The 15,468-nt window shown below is 40.8% G+C and overlaps 1 protein-coding gene across 3 annotated transcripts in view; it reads right to left on the bottom strand.

Moving 5' to 3' along the window:
- The window catches only part of LOC138611124 (extended synaptotagmin-2-like), a 61,528-nt gene that overhangs the window by 14,791 nt on the left and 31,269 nt on the right, over positions 1 to 15,468 (bottom strand). For all 3 annotated transcript variants that reach the window (XM_069684072.1, XM_069684073.1, XM_069684074.1), the window contains exons 8-14: positions 11,183 to 11,238; positions 5,044 to 5,164; positions 4,742 to 4,918; positions 3,746 to 3,828; positions 3,319 to 3,367; positions 1,378 to 1,467; positions 1,167 to 1,262 (exon numbers count right to left, since the gene is read on the bottom strand). In XM_069684072.1, the coding sequence (XP_069540173.1) occupies positions 1,167 to 1,262; positions 1,378 to 1,467; positions 3,319 to 3,367; positions 3,746 to 3,828; positions 4,742 to 4,918; positions 5,044 to 5,164; positions 11,183 to 11,238 (672 nt within the window). The remainder of the gene's footprint in view (positions 1 to 1,166; positions 1,263 to 1,377; positions 1,468 to 3,318; positions 3,368 to 3,745; positions 3,829 to 4,741; positions 4,919 to 5,043; positions 5,165 to 11,182; positions 11,239 to 15,468) is intronic.

The raw sequence follows: 15,468 nt of genomic DNA, 5'->3' as shown, positions 1-15,468 counted from the left end.
TTGTGCGTTGTTTGTGCAAACGTGTCACGTGCTGTTGTTACGCTAAAACAGGAAGAGAGCAAGTCACTTGTTAAACCGAAACACCGGTCCCCTGAAACGGCTCGTCATCGGTTGTTTGGAGGTATTTTGGGTTTGGGGCGAGTGATGTTAGGACAGAAAAAATAATCAGCAAAGAGTGCATGAAACCTGTGTCTGCATCGCAAAGCAACACGACTAACTTGTTTACTTGTGAGTCTATGACGGCCAAAAGGAAGAACGGCGCTACTCCCCCGTCCTGGTCCAGCCTCCCTGAAAGCATCGCTCTGTTTATTTAAATGTGAAAGTACAATGTCTGTGAAGGTTCTCAGTCGTCCAGGTCATCGTTATTCGAAGCTTAATCCAGAAGGCAGCCGGACTTGGTTGAAGTCCTTGAAGACGTTTCACCTCTATTTCGAAAGGCTTCTTCAGATGAGAGGTGAAACGTCTTTACGAACTTCAATAAAGTCCAGCTGTCTTTTGGATCAAGCTTAGAAGTGAAAGTACATTAAAAATGCCCCTTAAATTATTAAATAATCATGATGAATAATAGTGATCTAAATATTTTGGCCATAATCGTGCAGCCCAAGTGGAACTGACCCATTTTAACCCTTTAAGCGTCTGTAATAGACATTTTAAAAAGCTAAATTGTAACACCAGAAGGACTTGACTTGTGGTTTAAATTGATACAATAAATATATAATATTTTTTAATTAGTTTTCCTCTCCCATGTGCTGTGTCTTAAAGAAGGGATGAAATTAAGAGCAGAGAAGAAAAGATCAGGGGGAAATTAAGATAAACACACAACCCAAAAGTAGAGCTTGGTGTTGGTGCTTGATACGGGATATACTGAAATCACAAAGCACCAAGTGGCAGTGGAGCAGCTCGAGTGAGACGATAACTGCATTACTTTTTATTGTACCCGCATGTAGACGAATGGGAAAAAGGGATTTCAGCCAAAGCAAACGATTTAATGCGACATGTGAGCGGCCTTCGACTGCAGCAGCTACAACCAACACAGTGTGTGGTGTGGTGAAGGTGGGCATGCTGTATTTGTCATAATACTTCATAAATATCTATATTTGCCACAATTGTTGAAGATGAATCCTTCCTGCAGGTGCACACTGGAAGGTTCGAGCAGACGGACTTACCGGCAGGTTTCTGGCTGAATCCAGGAAGACGACGAGCAGCGCAGCGGACAGGCCGTCGTTGGCGTGACCGCGATCGGCTTTGATGCTCATCAGAGCCTGTGAGGACAAAAAATTAAAGATAGTGCAAATAAAATAGAGGTTAAATCATCTTCAAAGTTCTCATATTACAGCAGGACATCATACAATCACTAGTTTGAGGGTGTTTCTGTACCTGGTCGAGCTTCTCGGGTGATGGCAGCAGAGATAACCACTCCAGTTTGAGATGCAGCTTCCCTGTTGCCACGTCTTCCAAATCAAACCACTGAAGAGAAATAAATCTGAATTAATGATAATTTCTCGACATGTTTTCACCTTACGGCACAAAAAAGACAAAACGTTGGTCCAAAGAGACAAAGTAGAGAAAAAGATCTTAAACCCAGAGTGTAAAAAACGTTTGCACAAAAAGGGTTCTTTAGTAATAAGAAATCTTCACAAATACAAACAACGATTGTAACACTGATTGTCTCAATACAGTAATGATTAATAGCCACGGTATATTGCATTTTGTTTCCAGTTGCACAAAGGAATTGATGCAGTTTGAAGGCTGTTTGTAACGATGACGATACAATAAAGCTTTTTATTAAACATACAAGACAGCAGTCTGGAAGAGAAGTGCAAATCATCTTCCTTACAAGAAAATGAAATAATAGACACACCACATTTTAATTGAACTATGGAAATTAGAAATAAAAACGTGTAAATACTTTTTTATTTCATATCTGTAAGTCCTTATTCTTTAAAATACTCTCCTTCCTACGGAGCCCCTGAAGTCCAAAAAGGTGAAAAATGTTATCTTGTGCGCATAAAATAATTATCTTTGATACCTTGTTTGTGTAGCAGTTGTGTAGGCCTACTCTCTCTTGTATTGTGTGATGAAGCAGGCACAAGCATTACTTTTATTAAGTCTCTCACAGCCACCTTTGTCGTAGTAATAAGCTCCAAAAATGCTAAAACACAGAAGGATATATTTAGCTAACTGTGGGTAGGTGAGCTTCACCATGGAGATTAATGATGAAGCTACGATTCAGCTTGCAGAGCATAATAAAGGGGTGAGCCTACTCATCGAATCAATATCATCACAAAGGCGTTTGAAATTTAATTCCGAGATTCTCTCAAACAAACCATGTGGATAAATAGCACTTTAATCCAGAAAACAAACTTATATTGACGTGTTTAATACTGGTCAAAAAACCACCGCTAACACCCGCTAACACCCGGCATTACAATCTGCATTCAGACCCAGGTCAGATGACTCTACAGTAGACCCGGGTAATGATCTCCTCGGCTCCGCTTGGCATTGATGGGAACACAAAACCTGCGTGGTCACGCTAATCTCCGCCCCCTTTCTGCCGCGATGCTATGCTCTGTCGGTAACTTCTGCGACTTCTTGTCAGCAACAAATCCTGCACGTCTCCGTCCGAGCAGCGCTCGAACATCATTCCAAATTTGTCGCGGACGAGTTTTACAAACAGACTGAATGAGTAATAGATACGATAAAGACCTAACCATCGTAACATCTTCACTGTTTACTAACCCTGTCTCCGGCACGTTTGTGACGTCAGATGGTGACGCAGCAGAAAAGAGACTGAAAGGAGTATACTTCACTGGCAATGGGAAAAGAGACAATCGGCATCTATAAGCGGGTCCTCCCGGGTCTGAAAAACCTGCGTCAACACGCTAATTTTGGTGGGAAAGGGGTCTGACTGAATATATTTAATTTGTATTTAATGTAAGAAACAATGCATGATTAATGGACAGCTGTTTGTCGGATGATGTTTAATCTGTGTAATCTATATTATTCGAATAAAGACGAGGAAAAAAGTAAAACCATCAAATTTCTGAATAAAACAAGACAAAAAAAAAAACAGAATTAAAACAGTAAAAACTGTTCGTGTGGGCAGTTATATGTCTGTACATCATGGCTGAAGAGGAAAACGTTAAAAGAACCTGAAACTTTATCAACAGAAAGTGCCGCCCACATGGTTTGAGTCACAGGTGAGCTCTTGTAAGTGCATTGTAGAAACACGTCCATAATGAGCACAGATTTCACTGTATGAACAAACACATCTGCTGCTTTAACGCAGTGTTGGAGTGTAAAACTGAAGCAGATTACCTCATCCACCTTCTGCTCCTTCTCCAGCTCGGCCATGTCGATCATCAGACTGAAAAAATAAGGCACAAACAGGACAAAACTTTCACACCTGCAGAGCCAGGGCGGACTGTTTGAAGAAGTAGGACCAGAACTATAATTAAATGTCAAAAATATGATTGATATTAAGAAGAAACATCTGTAATCCTACGATTAAAATTCAATTTATTTTTAATTAAAACAGTCAAAAGCTTTAAATCTTCACATTTTAGATAATTAGCATATAGGTGGATTTAAGATCAGGTCAAAAGCACCCACAGTAAAATCATCAACCAAAATCACCAGTTTCTAGAGACAGATGTAGTGTTTGTTCCCTTGTGTGTTTAATAACACAAAGATGATGTCGAAGGAGCAAAACAGAGGAAGGAGGAGGGGTTAATGGAAGCCTTACTTTCCCAGGAAGTCGTCTTTATCAGTGTCTTCATCAAACAGCTCGATCTCCACGTTGTGTGCTGAGTGATCGTACACCAAGGCCTGAGAGTGAGCAAATAAACACATGACTATAACCTCTACATGCACGGGAATACATGAGGAATAAATCCAGAGTCAAAGGATCAACTTCTAAATGCTCCTGAGGTATGTTCAGAATTGAAACTGAAATTACGAATAACTCCCCCTTTTGCACTTTCATGCGAGTTGAGTCTCTTATCTCATTTAAAGTCAATAGAACACTTCCATATGCGTATAATATCGTTCTAAATATTGTTAATAGATTAATCCATACATCCATCCATCCATCCATTATCTATACCGCTTATCCTGTTCAGGGTCGCGGGGGGGCTGGAGCCTATCCCAGCTGCCATTGGGCGAAGGGCGGGGTACACCCTGGACTGGTCGCAAGTCAATCACAGGGCTGACACACAGAGACAGACAACCTTTCGCACTCACACCAACACCTATGGGCATTTTTAGAGTCACCAATTAACCTTACAAGCATGTCTTTGGACTGTGGGAGGAAGCCGGAGACCCCTGAGGGAACCCACGCATGCACGAGGAGAACATGCAAACTCCGCACAGAAGGGCCCACCTTGCCCAAACCAGGGTTTGAACCGGTGACCTTCTAGCTGTGAGGCAACAGCGCTGTTAATAGATTAATAAAACAGAATTTTTAAGCGGCAAGCAAATAAGCAGCCCTATTACTGACGGAAATTTGGACAGGAAGTTAATTACTATGATTTTTATAACTCACTTGATGGCTGACATATTTGTAGTCTTAAAAAAAGCAGGGCTGCTGCTTAGGGAGCTATCGCTTTACTACACTTTAGGGGTTGTTCATGCTGTATGCTGTTTTTCCATACATGAGGCCAGAATGAAATAAAAACATCTTAAATATATGAAGACCTTCCTCAGAAATATCCTCAGCCTTCTGTCAGACCGTGCCGCTCACCTCGTACACTTCGTTCCACTTTGGGTGGACAGTCTCGTGGATGACTTTACTCTGGAAGAGTTGCGTCCCGATCTGGATCACTCCATACGGATCTGACTTTCCTTTGATCAGCCCGCCCAGGAACTTGTCTTTACCCAGCAGGTCCTGGGCCTCGATGAAGTGGATCCTCAGGACGCCCTGGGGAGACATACGAGGGACAGAGAGTGAGGTGATGGTGGAGGAGGAGAGGAAGAGAAACACAGGAACAAACAGAATACCAAGGAAATCAGTTTCATTAGAAACTTATCAGGATGATTGATTACCTTGGGCATTGGGAAGCGAAGCTGGGCCAGCTGGGCCTCTCCCACCAGAGGGATGGTGATGCGGTTGGGCAGAACCACGAAGCTGTAGATGATGTCCTGGATGATGTTGTCACACAAACCACTGGGAGAGAGGGATGGAAGAAAAGGAGAGAAGGAGGTGAAGAGGAGAAAGTTATGAAAGGAGGAAAAGGGACAGAAAGGGGGAGGATAAAATAACATCAAATTAAAAACACGTAGGACAAGGAGGAGCAATTACTACAAATTAAAAGCACAAGAAGACAAATAAACAGATGTTCTAAAAAGAGCTCTAATGTCTCCTCCCCTGAAGGATCACACGGCTGAAGGAGGTGTGTGTGTACGCTTCTGCAGCTGCCTTTACGTCTACAGACCGACGTTTCACACGTCCAAACACACGTACACAGGTAGCAACAAGCATGCTCGAACATAAACAAACACATAAAGACACGTGTGACAGTCTCCTATCAGGTTGCACACACTATTTATATAAGACTCATAAGTTGATGGACAGGCTGAAAGACGAGTGCTGCAGCTTCCTCACTGATCCAAACTGGATTCATGCTGGGTTTGTATTAAGACAACAGTAAACCCTGACTGCAGACACAGCTGGTGTTTACACAGAATGACACGGTGACTTGATACGCACACACCACAGGCAGAGGTGGCAAAACATATTTCTGATGGCTGCTAAATTCTGATTGGTTTGTACCTGACATCAGTATTTGGTGTTGTATTTACCTTCTTCGAAGCAGAGGAAATAGCTTAAAAGTTTGAGAGACTTTAAGAGATGTGTCTGAAACATCTGGCCCCGCCAAAATAAAATGTACATGTAAAAAAGTTACTCTCGACATGCAACAGAAAACAATGTAATCCATCTTCTTAGGGACTATTTAAAATCTTTAGCTGATTAATTGACTGAGAATTTATAACCAGGTATTTGGATCATAAATTATTAGGGGGCATTTTAAGGCAAAAATATCCCTTAATTTGCAGGTCACAGCTTCTTCTATGCTTTTAAACAGGTTGGCCAGAAATTCGGAGTGATAAACTGAAAATACAGCTCCAGAAAAACTGTTTATCGCTATGAAACAGGTCTGAAGTTTTCAGGTTGATAAGTTTAACAATACAAATAGTTCCAATGGCATCAGTGCAAATGGTAGTGAGCATGGCCCCAAACAGTTTGAGAACCTCTGGTTTAGAGAACCCAACGTTACCCCGTACAAACTGAGAAGCTGTGATTTGTTTCTGCTTCGACATCACGGTGACACTCGGTGAAAAATAAGTGCGCAAATCTTCAGCATATCACTGGAGCACTCGGTAGGGGCGACCCCCTGACTGCCACTGGGTATTTCACGCAATGGTTAAAACGTGGTTATTTTAACCAGTCGTCATTTTCTGTAAATAAAAGACCTAAATGAGAATATTTGATTTAAAAGTAGGAGAAATGTTGTTAAGAATAAAACAGAAGTTCATTTTACACAAACACGAACCTATAAACAGTAGAACCAGAGAAGAACATGTTTGCAGTGCTCTCTAAATTGTTTCTGGAGCTGTATAATCTGCAGATTAAATGATAAATGCGCTAAAATATCAATCATACTGATAGTACATCCAGTCTGTACAATATTTAGAGGGACTGCTTTCTGAGCCGTAGAAAACCAAATGTATTTTCATCTCTATTGCTTTAAAGTTCATGTCTGAAAAAACAGCAAATTCTGCTCCTGGATTTCCAACTCTTTCACTGTACGCAGTAAGAGGAGAAATGTGAAGGCCAACAGTTTGTTAGGCTTGTTATCTATCGTTACAAATTTAAATAATACAAGAGGAATGTTTTATCTTTTTATTAAATATGTACAGCATGAACAGATGAGTAGAGACAACACTCTGATATTTGGCCTTATCACCTCTAGAGGGCAGCAGCAACCTGCATTAAGACACAGCTGCCATGCTTTCCTACAGTAATAAAGTCTGCATTAAGAGCTGATCCCGGGTCAGTTTCAGACCAGACTTTAAAGGTGATTTGAGGGCTTGAATGCTGCTTCCTGGTCTCAACACAGAAACATAACAGAGGGTGACCCGCTGTTTTCAGGACTAAATGCAAATCATCAGTGAGGCAATAATGTGCACCCTCGCAGGGACACACAGAAAGAGAGCGACGAGGGTGGGGTGAGGGCAGGTCTAAACAGCAGACACACACACACACACACACACACACACACACACACAATGGTGTTTTCCTATAAACTCGTCAAACAAGGAAAGCTACATTTCACAGGGCGGAGTCTTTTTTGTAACCGCAGCCTGTCTCTCTGCTGAAAACAAACAGTAAACCAGCAGGAAACAGCAACAAGTCAGTAAGGAGAAATGACAACACAGCTAACAGTTAGCTAACAGTTAGCTAACAGCACTCTGCAGGGCTACAGCAGGATGATGTTTGCACCTTCAGGTTGTGTTTCAGGCATGTGGAGTGTGTGTTTCCTTTTCACAAGAAATAATATTAAAAATAATTGATGGAAACAATCTGGGGGGAAAGAAAAACTTATACCTGCAAATATACCTGTTGCAGTCAGTTTTTACCATATCTAGCTGTTAGAATATTATTATATTCCCCAGACTTTGTCATCCAAATGACTTTAGTGTTCTCCTAACTTTTCCTCCAGCATTACCACAACCCTTTTTATGACCAAGTGCTTGACAAATTAATAACAGAGACAGTTCAGAAAGGAGACTGAGAATCATTTCCTGTGTGTCATGTGGGTTTCACCTCGGCCACACCCACTTTAGGAGACGAGCAGCAGGTCCTGAGTCACGCAAATGGGAACCTTCGCCCCCATTGTCACCAAAGCAAATATTGCACCATTTGTTTGGCACCTAAATGATATTTTCAGACGGACAAATCAGGGGATGTTTCTCTCCTCCTCAGCCACAAACTCTAGCGAGATCTGGCCACCAACATTTCTTCTCTCCGTTTGTGTTTAACTCACATTTAAAATTACTTCCACGTAAAACGCAAAAGGACTTTGCTTAAATATGTGATTATATTGATTATAATGTCATCGCTTTAAAAAGGGGGAAAGAGACCACGCCTACCTTGTAGACAGGAAGTGTATATCATTTCATATATAGCTGTAAACACAGCTGCAGAAGCTTACCCACACCTCCTTCAGCCATGTGATCCTGCAGGGGAGGAGACACTAGAACTCTTCGACTATGTATCAGCTGCACTTTGCGTGCAGTGCTAACTAGCTAATGTTAGCATGCTAACACTCTAAAGTAAGATGTTGAAACTCTTTAGCATTATACCTGCTTACATCACAATGCTTGCAATGTCACTGTGTGCAGGTTAGCATGGCATCGTTAGCACTCAGCTTTTAGCAAAAGTACGACCTGACAGATGCACACCTCTAAGCTGTCCTCTGCCGGGATGCTGCACAACATCTTGTTTATGGAGACATTTGTAGGGGTGTTTTTTTGCAGCAAACACACTTAATTCTACACTTTAGCTCTCTAACGAAGCATCAAACAAACTCACAATGGAAGAATATAAGTTCAGAGAATCTTTGTCAGTGTGTATTTTGAGGCTCTGTGTTTCTACATCTTCCTCTGGGTTGATGCTGAAGAAGTCAGCTTCTTCTACACCCACAGAACATCAGCTCTCTGTCTGCGGCTGCTCTCCTTTCATAATCACGTTACTATAAATACCAACACTTAGTGGGGGAAAATAAAGGTCATAATCCATTCTGTGATCCGGTGGTTAATGTAATGGTTTCAGCAGCAGCAGGGCTGATAGACCGGCTCTGTCTGAGTGTCCACTGGGAACGTCTCTTCAAAGCACCGGCTTCATTTTGTCATCATACAGAGCAGGAAGGATGTGCTTCTGCATGCTCCAAAAAGCACTGAGTGCTCGGCTTGTTTTTCCTTCTGTTAAGGGATCAGAGTTATCAGATTTCATATTTCTGACAAACACTAAAAAAGCTGCTTTTCTGTGTTACAGGTTCATCTAAAAAATACAGCTTTCTTGTTGCTACCTTAAAGTGATATCTCTAGTAAAACTATGAGGCAAAATTTGGCAGATTCAAGTGAAATATCTATTTGTTCCAACACGCTGTGTTTTTTCCAACATGCTTTGTGTACATTTTCTGTATTATTTTGCAAATGTATTTGAGGACATGCAGGTTACATCACTGATGATGCACTAGGGCTGTTACATTTCCCAAAAATCAAGTTTGAACAAATTCAACGAGTGGTGGCATACTACATATTGGGTACGTAATGGTACATACAGCGCTTCTGAGGTGCGTTGTTGTTGAGATGATCAGTTCTGTCGCGCGAGAAGCGTAGCTCTGTTAAAGAGGTAAGTGTGTGAGAGTGGGCTGGTAGAGCGAGTGAGAGAGAGCAGAAGTGTGTGTGCAGGAGTTACATGAAATGTCGGGGACCGGAGGAGCGGACGAGCAGAGAAAAGAGTGATCAGTAGCTGTACAGTATAAACAACAGAACTAATGTACAGTTTAGGCTGTGTGTAGATAATAAAGCCTACGACTCCTCAAGACTCAAGCCATGCTCCTGTGTCTTGCATGCTGCTGGCGTATTAAAGTGACAGAGTTAGCCCCAAAGCTAGCTGCAGCTAGTAAGTCTACAACAGTAAGTCTCCCCTGTGCTTTCTGACTACAGTCGGAACACTGAAGCAGGAAAGGTTAACAACGGCTTGGCTCATCAGTTTCCTTCATTGGTTTGTAGCAGGCAGCGTGTTATCACCATCTGTGGGAAGATACGGCACATAAAGGGCCAGTCGCCGATTTTCAACCTCGGTCCTATCATGGGGAGCTAATGCTATTATGGTGGGGGAAAAAATGCAATTTCACTCTGTGCCTTTGGAGGACCCTATCCGCTTCTCCAGTGGACCCTGAAAAACCTCCGCCAGACTACGTAAAACACGTCATGGGCCAGGGAGCTCGCTAAACTACACTTCCTCAATCTAGGATGCCCGCCTCCGATGTCATGTCTCGTTCAAAATCATCAGGTTTGAAATGTAGACTGCAGACCTGAAGATGTTTAAGACGATCCACCGGTATATTCTCGTTGTATTCCAGATTCTGTATGAGATTCTAAATGAGACACTATAAAACATGTTACATGCTGGTTGACACTCTGTTGGCAACACTGCAGTCTCACTGTGCGTCATTAAAATTCATCTGCTCTGAAGTCTGTGGCCTCATTATGTGCCCAGTGTTTGCATTGGAAATGAGCCTTCAGTTACAGTCTGACGACATGAAGCCAAACGATAATAATATCTATATACAGTCTAGCAGTGGTTTTTACTCCCACAATGCAATGCCAGACAACTGATAAGAAATAAAGGTTAACATAAAATTACAACTGAATATTAAGACCGCTCTAAAGTGTACTGATAAAAAATACTGTGTTCATTATGTAGGAAATAATAAATGGAACTGTGACCTTTGACCTCAAAGATATGACCCTTTAATACAGCACGCCGTGATCCAAATTAAGGATACACACAGTGTGTGAGAGCGTCAAGCATGGAGCCAAAACATGACATCATGTCTCTGTTATATATAGACACACACACACACACACACACACACACACACACACACATACACCAACATAGCTGCTCGCCTCTGTGCAACATAGAAAAATAATTCATTCTAAATCAAATCAATTAATGTACAGACAAACAAATGAATCACAGATGTGTAAATAAACTATTTTAATAAATGAATATAAACATACTCAGTAATGAGGCTTTAAAGGTGACAAAAACACCTGCAGGTGCTGCAAAAGTCTGTCTCTGTGTGTAAATTATTTAGGTTGTTGCGGTGTGCTTGCCCTTTTTGACCACTGTAAACATGGCATCCAAAAATATGAGTGCATGGGATATAATAGGCAAGGGTACATTTGGGTAAATAAGTAAAGTGAATACTCAGCCATGCAAGGCCTAGGCTGCGTCTGCTCACTCAGGATGCATGCTGGTTTATGTAGGAAGGGCCTACACAGCTCCAAGAGCAAAAGAACTCATTTCTCTCTGTCTGAATTTGTTGCATCAACCGACCACATTAACACTGACGGTCACAGCATAGTATTTCATGCAGGTACTTACTTGACACCGGGAATGTCCAGCATGTTTGTGAGTCCTGTCCAATTGATGTCCAGCAACTGCAAGACAGAGAATAAATACGTTTTAGAAAGAGAACCTCGACTTTAACAAACTGGACCTGTTAAAGAAGTGTCGTCACCAAGTTTAAAGTCGCCCTTAGACTCTGGTTCCCTTTGTAAAAGCCTGTATTTAGCTGAACAGCAGTAAAGAACCATACATTTAATGCAGCAACATTATTTACAAATATTAATGGTTTCTGAAGAAAATATGAGAAAGAAACACATAAATAAAGTTTCTTTAGCTGTGTTAAAGTTTGCATATCAGATGATTTGTGGAAAGAATTGGGAATATTTTGCAATGTTTATCTCTTGCAGTAAAGATACTTGCTCCTCACTGATGGTGTCATGACTCAGCAGATCTGCAGGAGCCCAACTTTAAACTCAATCGACCCGATAATCAATACAGCACTGCAGATTGGGTTAGGCTTCATTAGGACAGGAAGGATATGATAAGGTAATGTATCTGACTGTCTTTGGAAATTGTATTACATAAACAAATAAACAGCTGTTGGATGATCTGGACATTAGAAGGAGAACGGCTGATGCAACGTTATGCAAAAACGGACAAACAGAAAACTGAACTTACTGCACAGACAAAGATTTATGATATTACTGTACATGACGATTAATCATTGGAGAAAATTCCCCAAATAATTTGTCTTTGATTTAGCAGATGTTTTAATCCAAAGTGAGCCCACTCTACAACCTAAACTCTGTTATTACGCGGCTGTGCTAAATACTTGATTCTGATTGGTTAATCACAGCATTCTGAGGTCTTTTATTTCTCGATAACAGACCGTTGTTATGAAGAACAGACCGTTGCTGGGGATGCAGCTCAAGTCACACAATCCAGAGCACTAACTGTAATCATATCAATCCACCGAAAGAAGTCCGGTAAATTTTGCCACTGGTTTGTTTACAGAGGGACAAAGAAGACGAGACAAAACAGTGGAGAGAAAGCAACAAAGGTTAAATGAAACTGAAGCCTACAACAGAGAGATCTACTAAGCTGAAGACGGCACATGAAGTAAACCTTAAACAGAACACAGGTCGGGATACGGCGGTGTTTAAAGACGTGATTGGAAAAGAAAATGTCATCAGACTCTGACAGTGACGAGACAGAAAACCTCCATCAGGTGCTGCGCTGATTCCTGCGGCCCCGTTCACCGTGTCTTTCTTCACCATCAGAGGAAATGTTTCCACTTAAATTTGGTTTTCAAGGAATTAAGACCAAGATTTGTAAGATATATAGAACATTACCTGTTTGAAAAGGTAGGGATAGTGAAAAGGTAGTGAGCCAATATGGGCCAACACAGAGGTCAGACTGTAGTTTTAACATTGGGAAAAAAATCAGTTTCCTCTCTTTTAATCTGTTTAAATGTATAAGAAGTTTTGTGATTCAAGTCTTATAAAATGCACCTTGCAATTATCTACGGTATGCCCTGTTCCCCTTTCAAAAACAAATGTGTATTGTTCTCTAATTTCCATGTACAGAAGAAACTAGTGTGCAAGTTCGAACAAAAAATTAACCTCATAAGTAAATGTGGAAGTTTTTTACCTTTTTATCTATATTATTCATAACAAAATCGTGGATAAAGATGCAGCAGCAGCTGAGGAGTATTTCTTTGCTTGTCACCAAATAGAATAAAATCAATAGGCTAACAGAAAGGACAGACAAAAGTGTTGCACTGTGTCTGGAAGAAACATGCAAAAAGAACAGGACGTAACAGCATGGAGAAATACTCCTCTTAGGTGGTGCCTCTTTACTGTATTGTATTTGTTGGCATTAAAAGTTACCCAAACTTATGTGCAAATCAGAGTTTGCAGAGATGATGAAACCCGTATCTGCAGGCAGAAACTTGCTCCCCACAGTCCCTACTTAAAGGAAACATCCACTCATGTTAACCAGGACTCATATTCAGAACTGGAACTGGACCTGGTTTTTTAACCCGGTTATGAAGCTTCTATATTTTCAACCTGCCGAACCAGATTATGTGGGGAAGTCACATATTTAACCATTATGTCCCTGAGTTTGTCAGACAGGAAGCTCCAACAGGCACTGCTGTTATAAACCCTGCTGAATCACAGCACACATACCAGACACACCCTGATTTCAGCTGGATACCATGGTTACTGCTGCTATCAGGATACTAACTACATCACAGTACACGTAACAGTTGTTATACCTGCATGTAGAATTAGAGTTAGCACATTTAAATGAACTGATAATGGAGCAGTAATGATAGTAGGAATAGTGGTGCAGAATAAGGTCAAAAGCATGTGGATCTCATCATTACACCCAAATGTCCAAACTCATGGCAGTTATTTTGTAGTATTACACAGCTGTGCTGAATACTCGATTCTGATTGGTCGATCCCAGCATTCTAAGGTCTGTTATTCCTGTATAGCAGGACGCTGTTACGTACGCAGATCTAATCACGGACTCTGGAGGACAAACTTTAATCATATGATCTGCAGAAAGAAGTCCAATAAATTTAACGTCAGTCCGTTGAAGCAACTTGAAGTACAAACAAAACAAAATACTTTGACAGTTTTCAAAGATTTATTAATGAAGGAGAAAATGTCAACAGACTGTAGAATCTAAGGGACTATTTCTTAAGTGGAAGAAAAAACTATTTAAAAAAAAAAAAGTTTGATTTGTTTAATAAGAAGTCTTGTTGAGGATTCTTTCTGCTATAAAAACCAGCTCCACCAATCATCTGAAAACCTTTGTGAGGTCTTGAGTTCCTTTTTAACCCTTATATGAGACTTCCACTCATTGTCTGCAGGGACATGTGACTAATTTCACACATTAAATGTATACGAGCATGTGTGACCGCTGGCGTGTGATCACAGCACAGTGAGGAAGTGGGTGTATGCTTCTGTGGCCCAGTTAGCGCTCCAGATGTAGAGCATGGTGGACCACAATGTGGTTCTGCCAGGCTGGCACAGGAAGACAATTGAAGGCAGCAGCAGAGGGGATTTCAAAGAAGCGCTCAAGACTGTCACTGAAACATAATGTTGCATAAGATATAATAATGACCTTTTATTTTTTGCCAGAAAAATAAGAGAGAACTTAAATGGCCTTTATGCAAAACATGCAAAGTGTTGGCTGACTTTTGCTGTAGGATCTTTACTTGCTACTACTTTATTAATACTGCTTTCCAAACCATTAATGTGTTTAACATTAGGTTAAAATGTATGAAAGTAGGACTTGAGTCAAGATTATTTTGTTAAACTTCTATTTCAGCGAATGGGAGTGATCCGTAACACTCAATTTCTAGTGCTAACACCACACAAGATATGATAAGTAATAATCAACAACCAGCATTTAAGCTATTTTCAGATGGTGTTCATTTGAAACCAAAGCAATGAACTTAAAAGAACCTGATTTGTTCTCAGAGTGACACATTCGTCATTCAGAAAAGAAACGCTCTCTTCTTTGTTCACACCTCAAATAGTTGCCAGCGGCCATGATGGTAAGAATGTCGGGTATGTGAATCTGATGACATCACTGGAAAACAATGCACTGTGGGTACCAGTCAGGTTAGTACAACTGAAGTAGTTCACAACAGGTTACAAAGAAAACCCATTCAAGACATCAAAGTCATGAAGTCACGTTCAAGTTAAGCAGGACTCATCCTGTGAGCACCTTTAACGTCTGAGCAACTGTTCAAGGCAGTCTGACATATGTATGTTAAGGTGTGGAAGACAGCTGTGGACTGACAGATGGAGCACATGGCTAAAATAATGTAAAATAAACACATGCTGGTGGTTTGACTGGTAGTTTGTTACTTGAAACCATGAATGTTTTCATAAAACTGCAAACACTGTAAATAACTCTTTGCATCGTACTCTTATTTTGCATTTAACTTTATTTTTGCAATTACATTTAATTCTGGCATTCATATAAATCACCATAGATCCACTTCTCAGCATTTAATCTTCATTTTTAGCTCTTATCTTATCGTATATATATAATGCACATATTTGACATTTTTCTTACTTCTATTTATGCAACGCCCAAATTTCCCCCCGGGGATTAAAAAGTATTTCTGATTCTGATCCTGAAATACTAATGGCAGCAAATGAAAGCATAACTAAGACAAAACTTAAAAACAAACTCACTGTGGCCCACAGGATCAGGGGCGGATCCAGACTTTTTGACTGGGGTGGCCCAACTGGGGCACTGACTTATGCAGGGGTGGCAAGAAATACGTGTTCACACCC

This window comes from Semicossyphus pulcher, unplaced genomic scaffold (genome assembly GCF_022749685.1).
Source record: "Semicossyphus pulcher isolate SPU_LCO1_2020_fin unplaced genomic scaffold, fSemPul1.0.p SCAF_7, whole genome shotgun sequence".
Taxonomy (NCBI): domain Eukaryota; kingdom Metazoa; phylum Chordata; class Actinopteri; order Labriformes; family Labridae; genus Semicossyphus; species Semicossyphus pulcher.
This window is presented reverse-complemented; position numbering and strand designations above follow the sequence as displayed.